We start from the raw sequence: 27,585 nt of genomic DNA on the forward strand, positions 1-27,585 counted from the left end.
GGGTGGAGGGATGACCAGGTGAGGGGAAAGGAAAGGAGAATACAGGGGGAGGGATGACCAGGTGAGGGGAGAGGAAAGGAGGATACAGGGGGGAGGGACAACCAGGTGAGGGGAGAGGAAAGGAGGATACAGGGTGGAGGGATGACCAGGTGAGGGGAAAGGAAAGGAGAATACAGGGGGAGGGATGACCAGGTGAGGGGAGAGGAAAGGAGGATACAGGGGGGAGGGATGACCAGGTGAGGGGAGAGGAAAGGGATACAGGGGGGAGGGATGACCAGGTGAGGGGAGAGGAAAGGAGGATACAGGGGGAGGGATGACCAGGTGAGGGGGGAAGGAAGGAGGGAGACAGGGGGAGGGATGACCAGGTGAGGGGAGAGGAAAGGAGGATACAGGGGGGAGGGACGACCAGGTGAGGGGGGAGGAAAGGAGGATACAGGGGGGGGGATAAAAGGCCTTGAAAGGAACTTCCACCCAATCTATTATTTCATTGTTCGTTGTGATTTTGTTCCAATGTTGAAAAGAGAACATTAGAAAATAGGATATTTTGTCGTCTTTGAATTTGTCATTTTAACATTTCCGATTTGTTGTGACCATGAAGTTGTTCCACTTTTCTCCCCGCGTGCGTCTGTGAGAAGAAAGTCACTAAACGGAAGGTCTTTTTCCAAATGGAAAAGTAGAACATGAGAAAATTGTTTTGTCTTCTATAGTTTGTCAAACTGAACACACTTTTATGGACCCCTCCTGACCGGGTTATGTTTGACCTAATGAATGAATGAATGAATGAATGAATGAATGAATGAATGAATGAATGAATGAATGAATGAATGAATGAATGAATGAATGGATGAATGGATGAATGAATTAACGAACGAATGAATGAATGAATGAATGAATGAATGAATGAATGAATGAATGAATGAATGAATGAACGAATGAATGAATGAAAAAATGTATGACCTTGTATATTGAACTGATCGCAGCCCTTTCCAGTTCTGTGTCCGACACGCACCACGTGTTCCAGAACATTGTTGAGCAAAAGCTGACTTATTTAACAAATTATGACCACTTAACCCTTTCACTACCACACTACCAAAGGGTTAACCCTTTCACTGCCACACGACAAATGGTTAACCCTTTCACAACCACACTACAGAAGGTTAACCCTTTCACTGCCTACAGACGGTTAACCGTCTGTCTGTAGTGTGGTAGTGAAAGGTTAACCTTCTGTAGTGTGGTAGTGAAAGGGTTCATAAATAATAATTTCATACAGACTAAAACACTGTGAGAAGCACACATTGTATATACAAATGTACGACTTTGCTGCAGTCTTGTTCTCTGCGCGCCTGCACGCTGTTTGGAACATAATATTAGCTCTTGATGAGACTAAAGACATATGTTTTTATTTAACTATCAGCGGGAAAAGGCCATCTGTAAGCAACACCTTTGTGTAAGGAACTTTAATTCTCGCTGTGTGAATTCTGTGAACAATGATCTGCTCTGTGTTCTGTCATGGGCTCAGTTTGGAATCACGAGCGGATTTAGAACTCGGGTGCTGGGAGGGTAAATGACGTTTAACCCTTTCACTACCACACTACAGAAGGTTGATTGATTGATTGATTTTATTTGACATAATAAAATACAATACACAGATGCATACAGTATAACCCTTCAGGTTGTGTGTTTTTGGGGGACAAGCATGCTATCGATCCCCCCAAATTTGCTGTGTGTGTGTGTGTGTGTGTGTGTGTGAGTGTGTGTGAGTGTGAGTGTGAGTGTGTGTGAGTGTGTGTGTGTGTGTGTGTGTGTGTGTGTGTGTGTGTGTGTGTGTGTGTGTGTGTGTGTGTGTGTGTGTGTGTGTGTGTGTGTGTGTGTGTGTGTGTGTGTGTGTGCGCGTGTGCGTGTGCGTGTGTGTGTGTGAGTGAGTGAGTGATTATTTTTCACCTGCCATGATGACCTTGATATTGCATACTGTATTCTGTCATAGCCTGCACCCTGATACATTATAAGACCAGTGCTTGGGAAGTGTTGATGTTGTGAGTTATTGATACATGATAAGACCAGTGAAAGTGCTGGTATTGTGAGTTATTGATACATGATAAGACCAGTGTTTGTGAAGTGCTGGTGTTGTGAGTTATTGGTTGCTTTTTATTGGTCTGTTGTCTCCACTTACAGTATGTCATGCTTTTGAGTCTTACCAGCTTTGAACTATTTCTTCTAACAAATACTTCTCACAGACGCACACAGGGAGAGAAAACACTTCATGGTCACGACAAATCTGAAATGTTAAAACGACAAAATCAAAGATAACAAAATATCCCATTTTCTCATGTTCTCTTTTCGACATCAGAACATATTTTGGATTTGTGAAAGAACAATGAAATAACAGGTCGTTATTGTTTTTTCTGATTTTTGGATTTGTAAAAAGAACGATGAAATAACAGGTTGTTATTGGTTTCCTGATGTTGGATTCTAAATGGGATATTAAATGATGGAACGATGACACAGATATCGTCCTCTTCTCAGGTGGAGGGACCGTTGGACAACAGCAACTTTGACTACTTCCCAGAGGACACAGATGACCCTCCCCCCGACGAAGAGTCTGGCTGGGATCTGGAATTCTGATTGGACTCTTAGGAACACTGCATACTACATTCCGATTGGATAGTGAAAAGGGGCTCGGCACTGGCCGGTCTGGATGGAAAAGAAGCGGCATAGTAGCTCCGGAGAGAGAGTCGTGAAGAGGGCCTGGTCGTGGCCATTTTAGATTATACAACCAATCATGTCGTGCAGAAGGTCAGAATAATAGAAGCACACGTGTAGATTATAGGTGTATTTATTCATCATGTAGATCCAGGGGAAGTATCTACTATAAGCCATGAATATATGGCGTCTAATGATTTATAATCACTCTACGCTGTATACTCCCTATACTGTACAATTCCAGGACGTCATAATATAATCCTACTTAAGTCCTAATGAAGTGAGAGGAATATTGCTTCCTGTGTATCTCTCAGCTCCAACATAAGCAGGAGGTCAAGTACGTTTTATAATTGTCAGTTGCAGAAGCAGACCATAGTAATTGTCCTGTGGCCTTGCTAACCTTTCAAGTGCCTCCCTTGCTGTAAATGTTGAGATTAGTGGCTTATATTTATAATAGCCCTGAATCAAAGCTATACACAACCGACAGCCTATTTGCGAGTGTTTGTGAATTATGTCTCTTTTGCTTTTATTTCTTGTGTAGGGAGTGGTTCAACACCATGACACGCCACTAGTTTATAGTATTACAGTATTTTGGATGGTATTTAAATGCATTGATATGTTAAGTCATTGTTCCAGTGGTTATATATATTTACTAGTTATTTTTTTGTTTTTTAAAAAAGAAATACCATCAAATAAAATGTTTTGTAAAGATTTATTTTCATGAGATCCAGGTTTTATACATTTGTTTTTCTATTTCTTTCATTCCTGTCTGTTTTTTTTTTAATCTCTCATTGATTCCACCTCACCTCTCCCTTGTTCATGTCTCTCTCCACACCACACGCCCAGCCGGTCTCTATAATATGCCACAACATGAATGCTCTGAGCTGCGCCGTCTATGTGTGTTTGTTGTTCTACAAGCTGCAGGTTGCTATAGGGAGTTTAAATACTTTTCAAAGTAGGTGTACAGTGACACCATTTCGTTTTTATTCTTGAGTAGTTAAATAGTAGTCCAATTTAGTGAAGGGTGAAGTTGTTAGTGCTTTGCTAAACTACATCTTCTGAGAAGTTTCCCAACGTCAACAATTAGAAAGTCTTGATGTTTTTGTTTGTGTTTTATTTGTTAACAGGTGATTCAATTGTGTGTTTATCAAGTATTTTCGTCTTTCTTTGTGTACTCTACAACTGTTTATGTTTTTCTTTTTGTGTTAAATATCGATAATTCAGGTTCTGTATCAGGGAACTTTTTAAATGCCATGTCCCATTCAAGAACATCTGAAAATAAACAAAATTGTGCATACCAGTTTGGATTCTTTTTTTTATAAAAAAATTTCAACTAAAATAATATGAAATAAAATGTGTCTTAAGGAGTAACGTGGTGATGCTGAGCATGTAGAGGGTTAAGTTACAGTGGTGGAAAGTGTTTTTACTCTACGTAAAATGTAAAGATACTTGTACTTTACTTGAGTATTTTCATTTTATGGAACTTTATACTTTTATTCCACCATATTTATCTGAACCCACTAGTTACTTAGAAGAAAAGGATTTTGCACAGAAAGCAAGGCAAATGTTTATGAAGATTAAGTTTATGAAATGTGACGCCTGCCATCTTCAAGAGGACGTCATCAGAACCAGCATAACTGGACCACATACCATTTTAACATGACCTTTAATCAGAGCAGCATAACTGGACCACACACCACTTTAACATAACCTTTAATCAGAGCAGCATAACTGGACCACACACCACTTTAACATGACCTTTAATCAGAGCAGCATAACTGGACCACATACCATTTTAACATGACCTTTAATCAGAGCAGCATAACTGGACCACACACCACTTTAACATAACCTTTAATCAGAGCAGCATAACTGGACCACATACCACTTTAACATAACCTTTAATCAGAGCAGCATAACTGGACCACACACCACTTTAACATAACCTTTAATCAGAGCAGCATAACTGGACCACATACCACTTTAACATAACCTTTAATCAGAGCAGCATAACTGGACCACATACCATTTTAACATAACCTTTAATCAGAGCAGCATAACTGGACCACACACCACTTTAACACAACCTTTAATCAGAGCAGCATAACTGGACCACATACCACTTTAACATAACCTTTAATCAGAGCAGCATAACTGGACCACATACCACTTTAACATGACCTTTAATCAGAGCAGCATAACTGGACCACATACCACTTTAACATGACCTTTAATCAGAGCAGCATAACTGGACCACATACCACTTTAACATAACCTTTAATCAGAGCAGCATAACTGGACCACATACCACTTTAACATAACCTTTAATCAGAGCAGCATAACTGGACCACACACCACTTTAACATAACCTTTAATCAGAGCAGCATAACTGGACCACATACCACTTTAACATAACCTTTAATCAGAGCAGCATAACTGGACCACACACCACTTTAACATAACCTTTAATCAGAGCAGCATAACTGGACCACACACCACTTTAACACAACCTTTAATCAGAGCAGCATAACTGGACCACATACCACTTTAACATAACCTTTAATCAGAGCAGCATAACTGGACCACATACCACTTTAACATAACCTTTAATCAGAGCAGCATAACTGGACCACATACCACTTTAACATGACCTTTAATCAGAGCAGCATAACTGGACCACATACCACTTTAACATAACCTTTAATCAGAGCAGCATAACTGGACCACATACCACTTTAACATAACCTTTAATCAGAGCAGCATAACTGGACCACACACCACTTTAACATAACCTTTAATCAGAGCAGCATAACTGGACCACATACCACTTTAACATAACCTTTAATCAGAGCAGCATAACTGGACCACACACCACTTTAACATAACCTTTATAGCTCAATGGTCAGAGGGTTGAACGTTCCCAAGCACTGGAATACGTGGTGCTTTTGAATAGGTACATTCAATCTCAAATACTTCTCTATACTTGAGTCCAATTTTGAATGGATTACTTTCACCAGAGTATCCAATCCAATCCACTTTATTTATAAAGCACATTTAAAAACAACAAAGTTGACCAAAGTGCTGTACAAGTCCCACAACATAAAATAAAAACATAAAAAATAAGTACTATTGTATCTGGGTATTTCTAGGAACTGTGTACGTCTTCCACCGCTGTTAAGTTAATGAAAGCCACAGCAGGCCTGTTTCCTATATCGCTGCTGTCGGGACAAAACCTCATAACTCCAAAAACCCAACTTTTCAGCAGATGAAAAAAACTAACACAGATTTGAGGGTGAATAGAGTTAGGAGGTTTAGACAGATGATCGGTTTAATGCTTTCCCATTGTTTAAACTTTGTAAAACCCACACACACATATGGAGAATGATCTACGGAGTTGATTTATATAATAAAATTTAAAAAAAAAATGGAGTTATGAGGTTTTGTCCCGACAGCAGCGATATGTGTCATAGTCTGTGTAGAGATGCTTATCACTGTCATTAAAACTCAAAGCCAACAAAGTCAACGGAGCTCATCAAGGGTCAGTGGGTTTCTGTGGTGAGGTGAGCGATCGTGGTGGAAACCGAGCCCCCTCCAGTAAATGACTCTCCCACAACTTGGAGATACGCAGATAGAGATAAGACAGAATCTTTCCACATCAGCACCAGCTCACACTCCTAATGGAGCTTGACATGGCATCTGGCGGTGGGTTTTGGATCCAAAATCCAAATACTATCTAAAATAATAGATCTAAAACAATATAATAATAATAATAAACTTTATTTGTATAGCACCTTTCATACCGAAACTGCAGCTCAAAGTGCTTCACAACAGAAAAAAGACAGACACAAAATAAGCACATAATATGCATAGACATATAAAATCAGTTCTTCACATTAGGATCTAACATCCCAATAGGTCACCTTGTTTATGGTTTGATTCGGTTTTAAAAATAGACAATAATAAAAAGAGTCAAATGGAATAGACAGAGTAAAATATTGCAATAGTGCAGTGCAATAAAAAAGTTGAATAGAATAGATGGTAAAATAACTATGCAAGTCTGTATAGCGCTCAAGTTTGACACTGTTTGACGAACAATATACTGTCCCTTTCCTGCTGACTTGTTGTACACAACTTGTAAGTCGCTTTGGATAAAAGCGTTCAGCTAAATTACTAAATGTAAAATCATGTCTCCTTGAATAGAGATTCTTGATCACCTCAGACCTATTATACAAATATTTCACCTCACGGAAGGCTACGACTCTGAACTCTGTTGCCTATACTCAATTTATACACATGTGCTTTGTCTACAACTGCTTTACACTGTAATCATAGTAATCCTAATAATCTTAATACCCACCCCACTACAGTCTACCCATATACTCTGTATGATAGCATGTACAACATATATACATTATATATTTACCGCAAATATATATATATATATAAATGCTGTGAAGCACCTTTCATTATTTCATACAAGAATTGCAGCTCAAAGTGCTTCACAGCATATATATTATGCATCCTTATACAAATAATTATTATATCTGTCTGCATATAATCCTCTATACCTACAGTACTTATACACCTGAATATAACCCATATAACTCTGTATAATAGCATGTACTATAATGCTGTATAAACCGTATATATATTATATGAATTCTTACCTTATATTTATCCACCTGTCTGTACATACCTGCACATAACCCTTTTACATATCTAGTGATACCATATCTATATCTGTACATATCCCTTACCTACTCTTACGCTGCTGGCCATTATGACTATACAACCATACTGTCTTTATATCTGTACCTGATGTAGCAGTACTGTCTATCTGTATGTCGTGTATGTCATATATGTTATGATGAATTGAAAATGGGGGACCCTGATGTAAACAAGACGAAAGTCTTTCTCTGGTCTGCATCCCCTTAACAATTGTATGTATTGAGCTGTACTGTACTGTACCCATTCTGCAATCTGTTAATACACTTTTCAATCAATCAATCAATCAATCAATCAATCAATCAATCAATCATTCAATCAATCAATCAATCAATCAATCAATCAACCAATCAATCAATCAATCAATCAATCAACCAATCAATCAATCAATCAAACCTAATACTACAACTCTGTACATACATCAGATTAGCACTATTACTCAGTGGTACTAATTTATATATTTTATACCCAGTTTAATTAATCACCTGTACATTGTATATTACTGTTGCACTTTACTGTTACATTTGCATTCTGGTTGGATGCCAAACTTATTTTTTGTTGTATACTGTACTTGTGCTGTATAATGACAAATACATGTACATTTAAAATTTTTAATGAAATGCCGTACAGGCCAGAGCAGGCAGATAAAAGCACAAATAAAGTTAAATCAAAAACACCTGCACCCGAGCATCAAATCAAACCGTGCACCAGGGAGGCTCCCATGCTAACTAATTTGAGTGTTTTGAGGCTGGACTTGAAGAAATAAAATAAAAACATCAATAACATCTGCAGGCCAGGAGCATGTTGCAAATGCCAAGATCAGAACTACAGACTCCAAAAGACAACAGACTGGTTTGTGGATAGAACGTTATACTCTATCGTTCCTCCCGCAGTGGGTTACTTATAAACTCCAATGTTTACCTTGTTTATGGCACTGGCAGAGGGAGACATGGGGTTTTGGAGGAGAGCTGGAATTAGACTGCGGGTGTATTTAAGAAAAGACCCAAATCATACAAAAGTGAGCTTCAACATATACATCTGTATGCCAGCGCCTTTAATCCAGTGGCTCATACAGGGTCCACGGGCCTCGGACATCTGTGCTGCGTTCACATCATGTGATTGATCAGCGTTTCCACTTGACCGAGCCACTACATAGGAAGGAAAACGCCAAACGTGACTGGAATTAACCCCACACATCCGTTTCCGACTTTTATTAACACTGCTATTTTTAGAAAGCAATTAAAACAAAGTCAGAAGACACCAACCGCATCCAACGATTAGGTGGAATGTGGTCTATTACTATTATAATCGTGCAAAAATCTATTCTCATCCCTAAATACAACATCTCTGATAGCTCTAGTGTTTGGTGTGCACTATTGTTTTTAATCAAACTTTTAAAAGCACAAGTATAGCATAGCCTTAAAATGTCATGAATAAATTATGAGTTGTCGATGACGTATGCGCGCGTCTTATGGAAACATTCAATTAGCGGCGCAGCGCGCAGGCAGGCCCCGGGCCGGTGATGGATGGACCCCCCTGCGAGACGGCACTAGGCGCTGATTGGATAGTCCCCCCACCGGGCCCGGGAGTCTGCTCCACCACCACATGGTTTCATATAAAAACAGACCAGAGACTCTGTATCACAACAAGCAAGCAAGATCAGCAGCAGAGAAGATCGGACTTACATATATAATCTCGACTGCATCTCCGGAGAGAAAATGCTTGTAAAGTTCGGTTTGCTTTCTCTTCTTCTGGTCCTGGGCGCCGCCGCTGGCTTCGAGTCAGTCCCGGAGCAGGCGGCGCCCGCCGGGCACGCTTCTCTGCCAACAGCCCGAGTAAGTAGAGAACAATAATAATAATAATAACCTCTCTCTTCAAGAATATCTGCTCTGTCTCTCACATTGGGCGCGTATGGGTATATCTGTCTATCTGTATGTCATGTGTATGTCATGTCCTGATCAATTGAAAATGGGGGACCCTGATGTAAACAAGACGAAAGCATTTCTCTTGTCTGCATCCCCTTAACAATTGTGTGTATTGAGCCGTACTGTATTGTACCCATTCTGCAATCTGTTAATAAAGTTTTCAATCAATCAATCAATCAATCAATCAATCAATCAATCAATCAATCAATCTGTGTTCCCTTTTCTCAGTCGATCACCACCACAGCATGTTGTAAACTGTGCCCCAAACCTGTTCAAAGCATCTATCTCTGTGACAAAACAAAGCGTTATGATCAAAACAATGTAGTCAGGGGTTCATTGTATTACAAATAATTAGCCTATAGTAGTACTACTGAGTGTGACATTCTCTCTCTCTCTCTCTCTCTCTCTCTCTCTCTCTCTCTCTCTCTCTCTCTCTATTATAGCTGACGTGGCCAGGTGTGTGAATGGCGCGGTGGCCGTGGGCTGCGGGGTCTTCGCCTGCCTAGAGAACTCCACATGTGACACCGATGGAATGCATGACATCTGCCAACTCTTCCTCCATACAGCCGCTACCTTCAACACCCAGGTACAGCCCTCTCTCTGTCTGCCTCTCTCTCTCTCTCTCTCTCTCGCTCTCTCTCTCTCTCTCTCTCTCTCTCTCTCGCTCTCTCTCTCTCTCTCTCCTACTCACTCTCTGCAGTTAATGTGTGTTCATTATGTTGTTGCTTTGTTTGTTGCCAGGGGTGTAAAGTACTTGAGTTACTTGTACTTTGTAATTGTACTTTGTTACAATACTTAAGTACCGTTTTTGGGGATTTGTACTTTACTCGAGTATTATTAGGTTTGTATACTTTTACTCAATTACATTTCAGAGAAAAAAAACCATACTTTTTACTCCTTACATTTAAAACGCAGACCTACAAAGTACAAATCTTGCAGGTCCAACTATTTGTTTCTCTGGCCGAACTAACGTTAACGTTATTAATCCTGCCGCCGCACTTTATTTAAAAACAGCCAATCAAATCCCCATCAATGGAAAATGAACCCGCCCATACCCATGCTGATTGGTCCTTGTGCAAGACTAGAAAGCTGGGGATCTTTGATTAAACACCTGCTATCAGAAGAATAGACAGTCAGAAAAAAAGTTTTTACTTTTACTTTTTAGTACTTAAGTACATTTAAAAGTTACTTTACTCAAGTGTGTTTTTAGCCAGATACTCTGACTTTTACTTGAGTAATATTTTGAGACGGTACCCATACTTTCACTTAAGTAAAATGTCTGGGTACTTTTTACACCCCTGCTCACCCCCCCTCTCTCTCATACTCTCTCTCTCCCTCTCTCTCCCCCCCCTCTCTCTCCCCCTCTCTCTCTCTCCCCCTCTCTCTCTCTCTCTCTCTCTCTCTCTCTCTCTCTCTCTCTCTCTCTCTCTCTCTCTCTCTCTCTCTCTCTCTCTCTCTCTCTCTCTCTCTCTCTCTCTCTCTCTCTCTCTCTCTCTCTCTCTCTCTCTCTCTCTGCAGGGTAAAACCTTTGTGAAAGAGAGTCTGCGCTGCGTCGCCCAGGGAGTCACATCTAAAGTGTTCCAGACCATCCGCCGCTGTAACGTGTTCCAGAGGATGATCGCTGAGGTACACACACACACACACATGCGCACACGCACACACACACACACACACGCGCACACACACACACACACACACACATGTATGTGTCCTGTAGGTCCAAGAGGAATGTTACAACAGTCTAATATGTACAGTATGTCTCCCATAGGTCCAAGAGGAATGTTACAACAGTCTAATATGTACAGTATGTCTCCCATAGGTCCAAGAGGAATGTTACAACAGTCTAATATGTACAGTATGTCTCCCATAGGTCCAAGAGGAATGTTACAACAGTCTAATATGTACAGTATGTCTCCCATAGGTCCAAGAGGAATGTTACAACAGTCTAATATGTACAGTATGTCTCCCATAGGTCCAAGAGGAATGTTACAACAGTCTAATATGTACAGTATGTGTCCCATAGGTCCAAGAGGAATGTTACAACAGTCTGGATATCTGCTCTGTGGCTCGGACCAACCCTGATGCCATTGGAGAGGTGGTACAGCTGCCTGCTCACTTCCCCAACAGGTGAGTCACACACACACTCACTCACTCACTCACTCACTCACACACTCACTCACTCACTCACTCACTCACTCGCTCGCTCACACGCTCGCTCACTCACTCACTCACTCACTCACTCACTCAGATTCAGATTCAGACAACTTTATTGATCCCGCGTGGGGCAATTCATATTTGCAGCTTCAAACGCAACAAGCAACAAAGACAAACAAACAACAAAACAAAACATCTCAACGACAGCACGACAAAAAAAAAAAAAAAAAACACTATGTGATACACAATCCAGCAAAGTAAAAGTAAAAACAGACAACCAGGTGCAAAAGGCTACTTAAAATGACTACTGTCTGTGTTTAAAAGTCTGATAGCTGAGGGGACAAAATATTTGGCGTAACGGTTGATCCTACTTGGTGGAACGTCATAACGGCGGCCAGAAGGCAACAGTGAAAACCGCTGAGACAGAGCATGGAGGGGTTGATTAATGATGCTCGTCCCCTTCTTGACCACCTGGTCCGTCCAGAGAGAACATAGGTCTCTCTGTTTTACTCCAATTATTTTGGAGCACACTTTCACTATGTACTGTAGGCTGTTCCTATCTTTAATAGACAGGCCACTGAACCAGCAGATAAAAGAAAAAGTTAAGAGGCTTTCAATAAAATAACTCTAAAAAGTGCTCAGGATCTTCGCACCAACATTAAAAGAGTTCAGCTTTCTCAGCAGGTAGATCCTCTGCTGACCTTTTTTAACAATAGACTCTGTATTTAAGTTGAACTTCAGTTTACAGTCAAACACAGTTCCCAGGTATTTGTACGATTCAACAATCTGGACGTCCTCGTCGTGAATTACACTGGCTTGATGATCGGGGTTGTGTCTGAAGTCAATTATCATGTCCTTGTCCATGTCCTAGTCTACAGTGATGACTGAGGGCTCTAGTCTACAGTGATGACTGAGGGCTCTAGTCTACAGTGATGACTGAGGGCTCTAGTCTACAGTGATGACTGAGGGCTCTAGTCTACAGTGATGACTGAGGGCTCTAGTCTACAGTGATGACTGAGGGCTCTAGTCTACAGTGATGACTGAGGGCTCTAGTCTACAGTGATGACTGAGGGCTCTAGTCTACAGTGATGACTGAGGGCTCTAGTCTACAGTGATGACTGAGGGCTCTAGTCTACAGTGATGACTGAGGGCTCTAGTCTACAGTGATGACTGAGGGCTCTAGTCTACAGTGATGACTGAGGGCTCTAGTCTACAGTGATGACTGAGGGCTCTAGTCTACAGTGATGACTGAGGGCTCTAGTCTACAGTGATGACTGAGGGCTCTAGTCTACAGTGATGACTGAGGGCTCTAGTCTACAGTGATGACTGAGGGCTCTAGTCTACAGTGATGACTGAGGGCTCTAGTCTACAGTGATGACTGAGGGCTCTAGTCTACAGTGATGACTGAGGGCTCTAGTCTACAGTGATGACTGAGGGCTCTAGTCTACAGTGATGACTGAGGGCTCTAGTCTACAGTGATGACTGAGGGCTCTAGTCTACAGTGATGACTGAGGGCTCTAGTCTACAGTGATGACTGAGGGCTCTAGTCTACAGTGATGACTGAGGGCTCTAGTCTACAGTGATGACTGGGGGCTCTAGTCTACAGTGATGACTGAGGGCTCTAGTCTACAGTGATGACTGAGGGCTCTAGTCTACAGTGATGACTGAGGGCTCTAGTCTACAGTGATGACTGAGGGCTCTACAGTGATGACTGAGGGCTCTAGTCTACAGTGATGACTGAGGGCTCTAGTCTACAGTGATGACTGAGGGCTCTAGTCTACAGTGATGACTGAGGGCTCTACAGTGATGAGTGAGGGCTCTACAGTGATGAGTGAGGGCTCTACAGTGATGAGTGAGGGCTCTACAGTGATGAGTGAGGGCTCTACAGTGATGAGTGAGGGCTCTACAGTGATGACTGAGGGCTCTACAGTGATGAGTGAGGGCTCTACAGTGATGACTGAGGGCTCTACAGTGATGAGTGAGGGCTCTAGTCTACAGTGATGAGTGAGGGCTCTACAGTGATGACTGAGGGCTCTACAGTGATGACTGAGGGCTCTAGTCTACAGTGATGAGTGAGGGCTCTAGTCTACAGTGATGAGTGAGGGCTCTAGTCTACAGTGATGACTGAGGGCTCTACAGTGATGACTGAGGGCTCTACAGTGATGACTGAGGGCTCTAGTCTACAGTGATGAGTGAGGGCTCTACAGTGATGACTGAGGGCTCTACAGTGATGACTGAGGGCTCTAGTCTACAGTGATGAGTGAGGGCTCTACAGTGATGACTGAGGGCTCTACAGTGATGAGTGAGGGCTCTACAGTGATGACTGGGGGCTCTAGTCTACAGTGATGACTGAGGGCTCTAGTCTACAGTGATGCCGTGTCCCACATTGAAGAGAACGAACAGATGCGTTCATGTAGTACAGCAGATCAACCATAATCAAGAACAGGCAAAGAAATGTAGCTTCAACCCTTTATGCATTGTTTTAGTTTTTCTTGCATCTCTGTCTCATCTTTCCCATCGATTCAATTGATTACTTCAGACAAAGGACCATTGATTTCATTATTGGATACTTCAGACAAAGGACCATCGATTTCATTATTGATTACCTCAGACAAAGGACCATTGATTCCGTTATTATCGATGACTTCAGGCGAGGAACCGTTTAAAGTTTTCAGATGAACAATATTTTCAAAACAAATTATCTTAACATGGTGAGTTGGGAGGCGGGCGGGTAGCACAGCGGACTAAGCATCTGCCTACCACCGCAGAGACACTGGGATCGAATCCGGCTGTCAGCGGTACCTCCGGCTTGGTCGGTCGTCCATACTGACACAATTGGCAGTGTCAGCAGGTGGGAAGCCGGCGGGGTGTGTATCCTGGTCGTTGTAAACAGCGACTCCTACAGGTCGGTCGGGGGGCGCCTGCTCAGCGAGGAAGGGACCTGGGGAAAGTAGTGTGATCCTCCCACGCGTTACGCTCCCCCAGTGAGAGTCCTCGCTGTCAGGTGAAAAGAAGCGGCTGGTTGACTCCACATGTGTTGGAGGAAGTGTGTGATAGTCTTCACCCTCCCCAGACCGACAGTAGGGGGTAAGTGCGCAATGACCAGGAAGGGAATTGGCATAACGACTAACATTGGGATGGGAGAAAAATGCGGAAAAAGGGGGGGGGGGGGAAGATACAAATTTAAATTAAAAAAAGATGGTGAGTTGGGATGCTGTGTTCATTCATAGTTAAAGACGGTAGAGGTTGTGTAGGTGATGTATCGTATTCACTCTCAAAGTGATTTGGATTGACTTCAAATATGCAAATACATGAGCTGTCCAAAAATATCTCAAAACAGACCATGGTTCATCTGGAGGGTTCAGTGACAGCCAATTTACAATTTAGTAATTTAGCTGACACTTTTATCCAAAGCGACTTACAGATTGTGAACAACATGTCACCAGGAGGGATACATCTCTGGCAGCTAAGGAAGGGTCAGGTTATTCTTTTCTTACTTCAGATATTATTTCAGATATGGTTTAAAGAAGTGTGTTTTTAGTCAACGGCGGAACATTGTCCGGGTTTCAGCTGTTCTGTGGTGGGGGAGTTCGTTCCACCATTGTGGAGCGAGGACTGAGAATAGCCTGCTTTGTTTTGATGACCCTCCAGGAACTCGGATAGGAGTGGGTCTGAGGCAGCCAGAGGATGAGGGTGTGTAGTTAGAAGATGCAGAGCGTAGGGCTCTTGAGGGTGTGTAGTTAGAGACCATTTGTGTATTTGTTTATTGACAAGGATCCCCATTAGCTCATGCAAAGATGCCAGCTAGTCTTCCCGGGGTCCGAAAAACAACGTTACAACATTACAACATGACAAAATTAAAACACAGTACGTCACACAGACCAAAGAAACACACAATCAACCGATAACAGAACTCATCATGGTAACAAAAATGTCACATGGCGGCTCTACATTATCACTTTCATATTCATTGGCTCTCTTATAAGTGAGATCTCAACTTATTCTTAAAGCCAGCTATACCTTGTATTTCCGCTTATGTCCCTTGGAAGACAGTTCCGTGCCCAGATAGCCCTATATATATATTACAGTTCTTTTCATGCTTTTGGATTTTGCACGGGGTAGACTGATCAACCCTCTACTTGCCCCTCTGGTGAAATGCATGTGAACATCCGATCTGTACATTATTTTGTTGAAGATAAACATGGGATGGTGTGAGTCACCATTGACCTCTGAAACGTCTGCCGCTCTGCTCTTTCAGATACTACAGCACCCTGCTGCAGTCCCTGATGGGCTGCGACGAGCAGACGGTGGCGGCTGTGCGGACGGGCCTGATCTCCCGGCTGGGTCCAGACATGGAGACCTTCTTCCTGCTCCTCCAGAACAAGCCCTGCGCCGCCGGGACCAACGCCGGGGACCGCAGCAGCCCCGCCAGCTGGAGGAACGTGCCGGTGTTCAACATCCAGCCAAGCTTCAGGGGGAGGGACCCCACCCACCTGTTCGCCAGGAAGAGATCTGTGGACGACAGGGAGAGAGAGTACAAGGGGGAAGAGAAGAGAGACGACAGGGAGAGAGAGTACAAGGGGGAAGAGTAGAGAGAGACACATGCACATATATTTACAGTACATGCGCGAGTACGCTCTTGCACACAAACATATATACACACACACACACACACTTGATACACACACCGACACACTCAAGCAGAACACATTAGCACACACGCTCAAATGCAATCTTGAATGTTGTTGCGACGATACACTATGCACACCGACACTGACACACACACACACACATTCGCACATGCAAGCAAGCACACACACACACACACATACATACACACACGCAAAAGCTTTCACCTCAGATGATTTTGTTGAAATTATTCAATATTACAGCCAAGTGATGTCCTAGATGGTGATTCGGGGTAATGATTACTATATTCTTCTGTGTTACTATTTGGGATACTACTCGATGAGGTGTGTGTGGAACGTCAGACCCCACTTGGATTCCATCAGTTGCTATTTCATCCGATTTATGTGAGGCTCTAGAGATCCACGACCTTATCTCTCCATTAAAGATTTATGTAGGTTGACATGGTCAACCGAGCGACCTGTAACGGTTGCAGACTATTTAAAAAAAAAAAAATCCTATTATGGTATTTATTTTCTTGTACATTATTAATTTATGATCATGGTATGGTATATTTAATCTAGTGTTGGGTGGGTCCAAGGGTTTTGTTGGGAGCAATGCAGCCAGGTCGATCCAGGGTTCAGGGGGCCGCCCCCATGCAGGTCGTGGGGGACTCCCCTGGGGTTCTAGACGGGGCCGCTGCCTTTTGTGTTGGTTTGAAATCATGTAATGTTTAACACCATGTGTCGAGGTATGATTGTATACAGTGTTTTGATGAGATTCTCTAATGTCCGAACTGGGAAGATATTGTTGACGGTGGTTGAAGTCTGGTACTCTACTGCACACAGGTTTGTTTCTGTGAGAAATAAAAGAGCTAATAATATGGTTGATTTGTTTCATGGGACGTTTTGTTGATCATTTCCCACCGTACTGTGTGGAGTATCCACTAATAATCACTCTCTGTAATCAAGATTAATGAACAAATGCTCGGCCAGGAGAGAGCTCAACCCAGATTCATCAATGAAATGAACACAATGAATAATGCATGAATAAAGTGCGTGATTAATTCATTGATTGTAGTTTTGTTGCTAATATAGAGGGTTCGGCAAGAGCCTGGGTTCTACTGAAAGTTTCTATTTTGATATCATGAAGAAATCCTGAAGAAACACGGCTAGCGTTCCAAAATTCTGAAATTACTTATTCAATTGCTTCAGCCAGAGGATGGAGGCAGAGTGAAAACATCAATCATGTCACTCTAGTTCACACAAGGCCTTACATCACTCAAATGCAGACGATATAAGAAAAGCGTCAGAATGTCATGCTGGTATTTTTTACACATTTTGTTCCAGAAACTTAAAGTGCACGACCACTTATCCTGCCAAGACTTTATTCAACACTATTAATTGATTAAAAACTATCTTGCTTTTATTTTGTCCTGACAGGGATGTTTACATTTACATTTACATTTAATCATTTAGCTTACGCTTTTATCCAAAGTGACTTACAAGTTCTGTATGACAAGTCATCAGGAAGGGCACAACTCTATCAGCTGAGTAACAATGTTCATCAAAGTGTTGAGCTCTACAGTGTAGGTTAGTTTATTAGGACATGACAGTAAGGTTAGTTAGGGTTAGATAAAAAAAGAAATGTTTATTTCAGATAATGGTTGAAGAAGTGCGTCTTTAGTCGACGGCGAAAGATTGGACGGGTTTCGGCTGTCCTAACTGGTGGGTAGTTCATTCCACCATTGTGGGGCAAGGACTAAGAATAGGCGACTTCTCTTTGATGACCCTCCTGGAGCTCGGATAGGAGTGGGTCTGAGACGGCCAGAAGATGCAGAGCGTAGGGGTCTTGAGGGTGTGTAGTTAGAGACCATTGACCATTGTTCCTTCCTCAACGGCCCCTGACTCCATCAAGAATCAAGAGGTTTATTTGTCACATACATACCAGGGCATACAGTGAAATGTGGGTGGTCATGCCTGCATTGATTGTGCAAAATACAATAATAAAATAGGCAGAGAAAAAATTAAATAGATAAGACACAAGATATGCATGGTAAAAAAAGACATGCTAGGTTCCTGAGAAACTGGTTCTTATATACACTACTATGCAATATACAATTTACAATGTTAAGTCTTAATGTATCTAAACTATACATACCTCCTTCTTCTAAAGTGTTTCTAAAGATTCTATCTTTTAAAGTGACATTTTGTTTAAAGTGATTATTTTAGCGGTTGCCGCACGAGTGTTGTGTGTGTGTGTGCATGTGCGTGTTTGTGTTTGTGTGCGTGTGCCTGTGTGTGCGTGTGCGTGTGTGTGTGTGCGTGCGTGTGTGTGTCTGTGTGTGTGTGCTCATGTGTATTTGTGAGTGGAGAGTTCAGTGTTCAGTGTTCTGATGGCCTGGGGGAAGAAGCTAAGCCGGAGTCTCTCTGTTGTTGCAGCGTGTGACAACAAGAGTCAGTTGCTCTGATCGCCTAAAAGCTTTGGGGGAGGAAGCTGAAGACGCCGGTAGACCAATCCTTAACCACTGGAGTCACTAGGAGAAGGTTTTCTATTGGTTAAAGGGGAACACCACTCAAATTAAGAAGTCCAACATGTTATTTCCATGGCGAAGGAACGTCCAAGCAATATGTGAACATGAGCTACTCTCCCAAAGCTAAAAACCAGCGAAATAAGGATCAAACTTGTGATGTCCTCAGGTATAAAGTCTGGAGATGTTCTATTGACAAAGGATGTGAGACTGATTTTGTGGACCGACAGAATATTTGTTTTCTTATTTTCTACCCAGATGAGCTTCATCCTATAGTAGCGTTCTCAGCTCTGAAGCAGAACATGTACCCATATACTCAGAACCTTCCCATGGTGGTCATCTATAACATCTTTCCCAATGCATTGTCTATGGAGCAGCGTCAGGTCAGTGTAGTGGTCAGTGGCGGCTCGCCACCGGGGGCGCTAGGGCGCCGACCCACCTGTTAAATGAGAGAAGAAGAAAAAAATACTTTTTAGTTTTTAGTTTTATAGCCCTATAAATAATATAAACATGTTTAAAATGAATAATATTTACTCATTTTAAGTATGTTTGTGTTTCCAATGCACAATATAACTTAATTTTACAAAGATTAATAATAGTTTTCCTGAACAGGAAGTGACGATTCTGTCTGATATAGACCTTTTCATTACGTAGCCGCAGGCATTTCTCCTCGCCGTATTTCTCTCTGGGCTAGGCGCAATTGCGCCTGGAGTGCGCGTGCCCGCCGTGCACTGATTCATCGCTGTATCCGTCGCAGCCACGCGCTTTGCGTTGAATATGATGTATTATGATGGAACTCGGGCGCTGGTTTGAAACGACCTAGCAAGCAGCCGAGCGTCTAAAAGCTCTCTGATTGGCCGACGCGGTACTTTCCGTAACCGCAGTTTGCAACATGAGTTTATGCTGTTGTTGTGTTGTGTGATGCAGATATTTGTCTTGGAGCGTGATGGCAAGTTCATTCAACGGTTAGGCTTAGGCACTCTTTCAAAGTTGGTTAAGGTTAGAGTTTGTCTTAGAGCATGGCGATAGAACACCAGGTAGTTTGCAGGCTGTTCGAGGCGGAAATGGACAAAGACACAGCTCTTCACTCACACAGTACTTGTTGGCTAACAACAAGCTATATATGGATGCAGTGTGGAGGGACATGCATGGACAATGGATGGACATCAACACAGGCTGGATGGACAATGCCATGGAGTGGATATACTTTATCAACAAGCTCACCAAGCTCCCTGAACGTCAGCAAAACAAAAGAGATGATTGTGGACTTCAGGAGGTCGGGGGTCAAGGACTACAGCCCCCTCAGCATCGACGGGGCACCGGTTGAGAGAGTGAACAGTTTCAAGTACCTCGGAGCCCACATATCCGAGGACTTGACATGGACCACACACATTGACAGTGTTGTGAAGAAGGCACGACAACGCCTCTACTTCCTCAGGCGCCTAAGGAAGTTCCAAGTCAGTCAGAAGATCCTTAGGAACTTCTACTCATGTACAATAGAGAGCATCCTGACCGGCAACATCACCTCCTGGTTTGGGAATAGCACTGCACAAGACCGTAGCAGACTACAAAGAGTGACACGTTCAGCCGAACGCACAATTGGAGGGGGGCTTCCCACCCTCCAGAACATTTACAACAAGCGGTGCAAGGGGAAGGCTAAGAGAATTATTAAGGACTCGAGCCACCCGAACAACTGCCTCTTTGAACTGCTGCGGTCAGGCAAGCGATACCGGAGTCTTAAGGCGAGCACAGAAAGACTCAAAAGAAGCTTCTATCCCCAGGCCATCAGGCTGCTAAACGAACAATAATCGCTAAACGAACAATAATCACTATGCAACAACCATCAAATGCACACAGCACACACACCCACACGCACACACCCACTCAAACAAACAACACACTGCAGCACCCACTCTCCACACTTTAGATCACACAAACACACTTACACTTTATATTTATTGATAAAGGATTTGCACTACAACTCGTACACCTACTGTGAATTGTACCTAAATTGCACCTCGTCCCATTTCTCCATTTCTGCCTTGCACTATATAGTATTGTATATTAGTACACTGCACAGTATTGTATATTGTATGGTAACTACGTCTATTCTGCATCGAACATTGTACATATGTCTAAACTGAACACTGTGACCTAATTTTTTTTTACTTCTAATTTTACTATGTTATTTTATTTCATACTTATCTTGTCTTGCACAGTCTCTGGAGCGCAACAGTAAGAAGCATTTTGTATAAAAGTATTCTGTACTTCTGTATGACAACTATTAAAGAAACTTGAAACTTGAACTTGAAACTTGAACAACAAGGTAGATTCGCGATCTTAACTCTAGTTTAATACATGATACGTTGTCTACTGATGCCGCATAATATCAACAGCTGATTCGTTGTAACGTTACAGCTTTCAGCTAACGTTAGCTACTGCCAGCTGTTAGCTCCGTTAGCTTAGCTGGCCACTTTTATAATTACTGCATGGAAACGGAGTAACGTTAACGTTTAAACGTTATGTCGAGGTCATACAATACTACAGTCAACATAAGGTTAACGTTACCCCGTTTCCATGAAGTGTTTAAATAGCAGCAATCTTGTTGAAAATGTAACGTTACTAAAATGGGTACAATACAGTACGGCTCAATACACACAATTGTTAAGGGGATGCAGACCAGAGAAAGACGTTTGTCTTGTTTACATCAGGGTCTCAGATTCATATCGATAGTTTAATAGCTAGCCTTGGCTCGTTTAACAATATGCAAAATATGTGTACAGCCCTGTACTCATACTGAAGTTATTCTTGGTATATACTACACATACTAGGTCTGATTGTGTAACGAATCGATTCCACGTCGCGCTGTGTGTGAGAGAGAGAAGGAGAGAGAGGGAGAGATCTGCGTGTGTTTGGAGACGGAGCGAGTTTTGTTTCTAACTTTTCTATTTATATATTGTGTTTCAAGTTGTGAATTAGACTATACTTTATTTGACTGGTTGTGTGTTGTTGTAGTAACAGCTGAGCGACTCGTTCATAAGAGCCGATTCATTGCCGTGAGCGTGAGTCGAATCGCTCACGTCTTGCCATGAGTCGGTTGCGTGGTACTGTACATGTTTGCAAAATGTTTTGGTATAGCGCCCCTAGTGGAGAGAGAACCAGCAGCCGCTACTGGTAGTGGTTAACACTGTCGCCTCACAGCAAGAAGGTCCTGGGTCCAATTCCTGCTTGGGGACCAGGCTGCCGGGTTGCCAGGTACCCAGGTGGGGTATCTCCCGGCCGGGCCTTTCTGTGTGGAGTTTGCATGTTCTCCCCCCGTGCTCGCAAAGGGTTTCCCCTCCCAAAAAGAGATAAACCCAATGGAAAAACATGCGGAACAGATCCTAATGAAGACGGACATGAGCACTTGGATTGGTCCCCGGGGCTCAGCCCCACACCGCAGCCCATGTCTGCTCCCGGCTGCTCTTAGGGGGAAGGATGACGGGATGGGTCAAGCAAGGAGAGGCATTTCATTGGCGACCCAATGCATGTGTGTTCCCGTGTGTCGCCCATCTTACATGTGTGTGTTGCCGCAATGACAAATAAATCTTCTTTTTCATACTTAACACTAAATTACATGCACAAATGCACTCTGGTGTTTGGATTTTGGAGAGAGATGTTTTCCACTGTCCCATCGGAATAGTGTGTATCAATTCTGGAAATGGCTGTAGTTGCCCTTTAATCGACGCCTGAGAGACCTATATACTGTAGGCTCAAAAGGACTGCAGCCAAAGTTTAGACAATTTAGGACGACATTCCTGGAACTTACTAGCTTCTTGGACGTTCTGCTTGGGTTCTTTTGGGACTTCTGTGATTTTTCAGTCATCAAACTCTTGTTTGCAAGTCTTAAACCACTACCAGCTGGTGGATAGGAGACGTGGATAGGAGAGAGCCTTGTTAAAAATTATGCAAGTTATGCAAGGCTGCGATGTGGCGTCTGGAGCGGAGAGGTAGTCCTGCATTATGTTGCCGATATGAGTTGTTTTGTGTTCATCAACATAAGATTTACCTATTTTGTTTGATTTTGACCGTTTTTGCATCTTGTAGAAATATCAGTGGAAGCTGGTTAGGAGGATTCCTCTTTGTTTGCCGTTATAAATATACATATTTTTTTTTTAAAAGTGCTTCACAATTTTGTTCCTCACATTCACCCATTCACTCACCCATTCATCACACGGCGGAGGAAACCGGGAGGAGCGGGAATCGAACCGGGAACACTCCGATTACCAGACGACCGCTCTACCTCCTGAGCCACACACATGGAAGAAGTGTTCATGATCTTGTTTAATTTTTATTAATCTTTTTTAACGTTTTGGGGATTGAAATAGGAGCTTTTCGGAATTAACTGTATGCTTATTAATTCAAGGCTGCAATTTTTATGACATTATTCCAAGGCCAGGACGCGTGAATATTAAAGGCAACCAACTTGTGTTCAGCTTTTCGTTCAGCGTTTCTCTGATTGGCCACACGGCCACATGACCGCCCTAGCACACGCCCTTATCCGCTGAGAGATGCGGCAGAGAGTGAGCTGGGATCATTTGGTGGTCGAACCAGTTCAGACAGAGGTGTTTATTTATATTAATAAACATATCTACTAGAAACACTGGTGTTCTGTTGTGTGACTGTGCTAAACTCTTCCACCACATGACAAATCGCTACTTTACATCAGGGTGAACACTGTTAGTAATGCTGCCACCACCCACTTCAATGACAGAGCTCTCATATTTGCGAATGCATAAACTATATCTTAAATTATGTGTCTAATATGGCTGTCGCAAAGTCATTGATAAGCGACAGCCATATTAGACACATAGCCATAATTTAAGATATAAATGCATTCGCAAAATATGAGAGCGCTGTCATTGAAGGGCTTCTACAACGGAGCACGGCCGCTGCTGCGTCAAGCCGGCGGCGGTGCACGGAAGCCGGGGACAAACCACTGCGTCGCCCCGCTGGTGATTCAGCAGCCTCCACGGGCGAAATAACATATAACGTTACAGCGTACAGTTCCACACTGATGTACAGTGAGTGTCTAATATGGCTGTCGCAAAGTCATTGATAAGCGACAGCCATATTAGACACATAGCCATAATTTAAGATATAGTTTATGCATTTGCAAAATATGAGAGCGCTGTCATTGAAGGGCTTCTACAACGGAGCACGGCCGCTGCTGCGTCAAGCCGGCGGCGGCGCACGGAAGCCGGGGACAAACCACCGCGTCGCCCCACTGGCGCTTCAGCAGCCTCCACGGGCGAAATAACATATAACGTTACAGCGTACACAGGGCCGCCTGGGAGAAATGCGAGGCCCTGTGCGAGATTTAACGCGAGCCCCCCCCCCCCCAAAGGTAAAAAAAAAATAAATAAAAAAAAAAATATATATATATATATATATATATATATATATATATATATATATATATTTTTTTTTTTTTTTTATACAGTCAACATATTCTTAAATAATAGCGCTGCCCGAGGCGGGGCATGATACAGTCAACATATAGCAAAAGAGAGAGCGAGAGAGAGCTCCCGTTCTACAGTCAATATACAGTGTACAGAGAGAGAGAGAGAGAGAGAGAGACACATTGGAAAGAAATTGAAATGCTATTTGGCCCTAAACAGAGAGTACACAGTGGCAGAATACCTGAGCACTGTGACTGAAGATCCTTGAGCACAGCCTAGCCATCGAGAAAGGCCGCCATAGGCAGACTGTGTGTGTTAGAAAGAGAGAGAGAGAGAGAGAGAACATGTGTGTTTGTCATGTGTGTGTGTGTTAGAGAGAGACTATAGCATGTATGAGAGATTCAAAAGGACAAAGATCAACACTTAAATCCAACAAGAAGAGGGTCTATACCAGAGAAACCAAAGCAGCAAGGAGCCAATGGCCGACATCAGCTAAATAGGCTAGCCAGGTACTGTGACACCAGGCCACGTGACACACAGCTTTGGCCAACGGCCCAACGCTACCCAAACGACCATTCACACACAGCACATGTCGTATCTCCAAATGTTGTGAAGTAGCATATGTTTTGCCTGGGAAAAAACATCGTTATTAACAAAACATTCGGGAGGGGAAGGAAGGAAGAGTGGGGTAATGTCATGACATCGTACCTGCACGAGGAACGCAGGGCGAAAGGCCGCAACACAGGTCTCCACGTTGACGAAAGGCCTCTCGCTGTCGGGACAAAGCTATGGCCAGAGCCTTGTCATGGTGCAGGCCCGACTACATCTTCTGTCAAAGATGATAATAATAATAATAATAATAATAAATCAAATTTATATAGCGCCTTTCATAGAACCCAAGGTCGCTTTACAATCAGGACAAAAAATAGGGCAAGGAAAGTAGGGGGGGAGGGGGAAGAGGGGATGAGGGAAAGTAGGGGATAATGGACCTAATTTAATCTAAAACTAACTGATGGGGAAAGCCTTGGTGAAGAGGTGTGTTTTTAGAGCGGATTTGAAGGTGTCCAGGGTTGGGGCGTTGCGGATTTCGGGGGGGAGAGAGTTCCAGAGGGTAGGGGACGCCACGCTGAAGGCTCTGTCCCCAAAAGTCCGTAACCTGGTGCGAGGGATGGAGAGGAGACCTAGATCAGAGGATCGTAGGTTCCGGGATGGAGTGTACTGGTGGAGGAGATCAGACAGGTACCGGGGGGCGAGGGCATGGAGGGATTTGTAGGTGAGGAGCAGGAGTTTGAAGGTGATGCGGAACCTGACTGGAAGCCAGTGGAGATGGATGAGGGTGGGGGTGATGTGCTGCCAGGGCTTGGTGTGAGTGAGAACCCTGGCAGCTGAGTTCTGGACATACTGGAGCCTGTCCAGGGCTTTGCTGGGTACCCCGAACAGGACTCCATTACAATAGTCCAACCGGGAGGTGACAAATGAGTGGATCAGGGTCTCCGCCACAGAGTCTGAGAGTGAGGGTCGAAGACGGGAGATGTTCCTGAGGTGGTAGAAGGCAGACTTGGTGACAGATTTGATGTGGGAGTGAAATGAAAGTGTGGAGTCAAGGGTGACACCCAGGTTACGGACTTCGAGAGACGGGGAGATGGAAGAGCCGTCAACGTGGAGGAGGAGATCTCCAACCTTCCCGAGCAGTGCCTTGGGGGCCACAACCATGAGCTCTGTCTTTTTGCTGTTGAGTTTGAGTAATTTGGTTGCCATCCAGGTTTTTATAGCGTGGAGGCAGTTGACTACAGACTGTGGGGGGAGCTGGGAGGATGGTGAGGTGCTGATGTAGAGCTGAGTATCATCAGCATAACAGTGGAAGTTGAGTCCGTGGTGACGTATAATCTGACCGAGGGGGAGCATGTAGATGGTGAATAGTAGGGGACCCAGCACAGAGCCCTGGGGGACACCGTGGTTGACTGGGGCCGGGGGGGAGGATGAGCCGCTGACGCTGACAAACTGAGATCTATTAGTGAGATATGAATGAAACCATGACAGAGCTGTACCGGTGATGCCTAGGTTGTCGGAGAGGCATTTGAGGAGGACTGAGTGGGATATTGTGTCGAACGCCGCGGAGAGGTCGAGAAGGATGAGGAGGCTGATGTGTCCGGAGTCTGCAGCAAGGAGGAGGTCATTAGTGATCTTGATGAGGGCGGTCTCTGTGCTGTGATGTGCTCGGTAGGCTGACTGAAGGGGTTCGTAGAGCTCATGGTTGGACAGATGTTGATGAAGCTGGGCGGCGACTGCCCTTTCCAAGGTTTTGCTTAGGAAAGGAAGGTTGGAGATCGGCCGGTAGTTGTCCAGCACCTCAGGGTCCAAACCAGGCTTTTTTAGGATGGGAGTGATGGAGGCGGTTTTGAAACAGGAGGGAACTATTCCAGATGACAGAGAGGAGTCATCTCCTCAGGTGTCAGGTGTCGTAGTCAGAGTGCCAGGGCCTGCTATTCTCAAGGCTAACTGATAGCATCAAACGAACGTTCCCAGCTGACGCTAAACAGCTAACTGGCTAACAGTTAGCTCAATCAGGCACCTGGCTGTATGTAGTAGCCGCATAGCTTGCTTCTGCGTTAGCTAACAGCTAACAAGCTATGCGGCTACTGTCTACATACAGCCAGGTGCTCTCACCAGGCACACACAGTTAGCTACTAGTAGTACTATATATTAGCTAGTCGACCAGTTTGGCTCCAGAGAGAGAGAAAGATAGATAGGTCAGGTCCACGGCGGGTATATAATCATAGGTTGACTCACCATAACGCAGTATCAATGAATGCGGCGCGGCGGCGCCAATGGTAAAGTTGGAAGGAGACTTGGCCCACGGTGTAATTTCTTCTTCTTCTTCTTCTTCGAGTACTTTCCGGCAGACTGGACACCTTTCGGCGTATTGCTGCCTAATAGATTTATCTGCTCACAAGTTCTCTTCTCCTTCTTTTGAAAAGACATCCACTCGCCTCGCTCCTCTGAATAGCGCTGAATTAGGTAATCCCTGTACCTCGTGTAGCCTTTAGCTAAGCTAGCTACTAGCCGACATCATCATGGCTATATCCCGACTGAACCACACGTTAGCACTCAATATTATAACGTAGCTAAAGCTAACTAGCTGTCCCTGTCTTTAGCTGGGATGGCTAGCCTGACTGAACTGTCTAACATGCAACAACTTTCATCTTCAGTCCATCTGCCGAACAATGTCCTCTTCATCTTGGCTGGCATAACCTCCAATGCTGCACGCGCGAAATAGTCAGACTCTACCTTACCTGTAACCCCTCCCCTCATTGAAACCAATTCTGCTGCAAGCCTCAGAGCTGCCTCCAATAGTGTATCTGCAGAGCCAATAGTGTATCTGCAGAGCCGCAGAGCCAGGAACAAGTCAGACACATTCTACAAACGTGTCTAATGTGAAATATATAAGCATATAAGCAAAACTAGATTTTAGGTCTGTGATGAA

The 27,585-nt window shown here is 43.6% G+C and overlaps 2 protein-coding genes across 2 annotated transcripts in view; both read left to right on the forward strand.

The window, feature by feature from the left end:
- Positions 1–2,622, forward strand: part of LOC311248106 (cGMP-dependent protein kinase 1-like) — a gene marked incomplete at both ends in the record, with an annotated part of 112,038 nt that extends 109,416 nt beyond the window's left edge. The window contains one exon of the mRNA XM_084339056.1: positions 2,524–2,622. Coding sequence (XP_084195182.1) covers positions 2,524–2,622 — 99 coding nt within the window. The remainder of the gene's footprint in view (positions 1–2,523) is intronic.
- Positions 2,623–9,143: 6,521 nt separating this feature from the next.
- On the forward strand, positions 9,144–16,096 carry LOC311248107 (stanniocalcin-like; the record flags this gene model as incomplete). Its single annotated transcript, XM_084339057.1, is given in 6 exon segments — positions 9,144–9,228; positions 9,231–9,260; positions 9,794–9,936; positions 10,869–10,976; positions 11,374–11,477; positions 15,763–16,096. Coding segments are annotated over 6 exon segments (804 nt in total).
- Positions 16,097–27,585: the final 11,489 nt, after the last annotated feature.

This window comes from Notolepis coatsorum (genome assembly GCF_963971535.1).
Source record: "Notolepis coatsorum genome assembly, contig: SCAFFOLD_241, whole genome shotgun sequence".
Taxonomy (NCBI): domain Eukaryota; kingdom Metazoa; phylum Chordata; class Actinopteri; order Aulopiformes; family Paralepididae; genus Notolepis; species Notolepis coatsorum.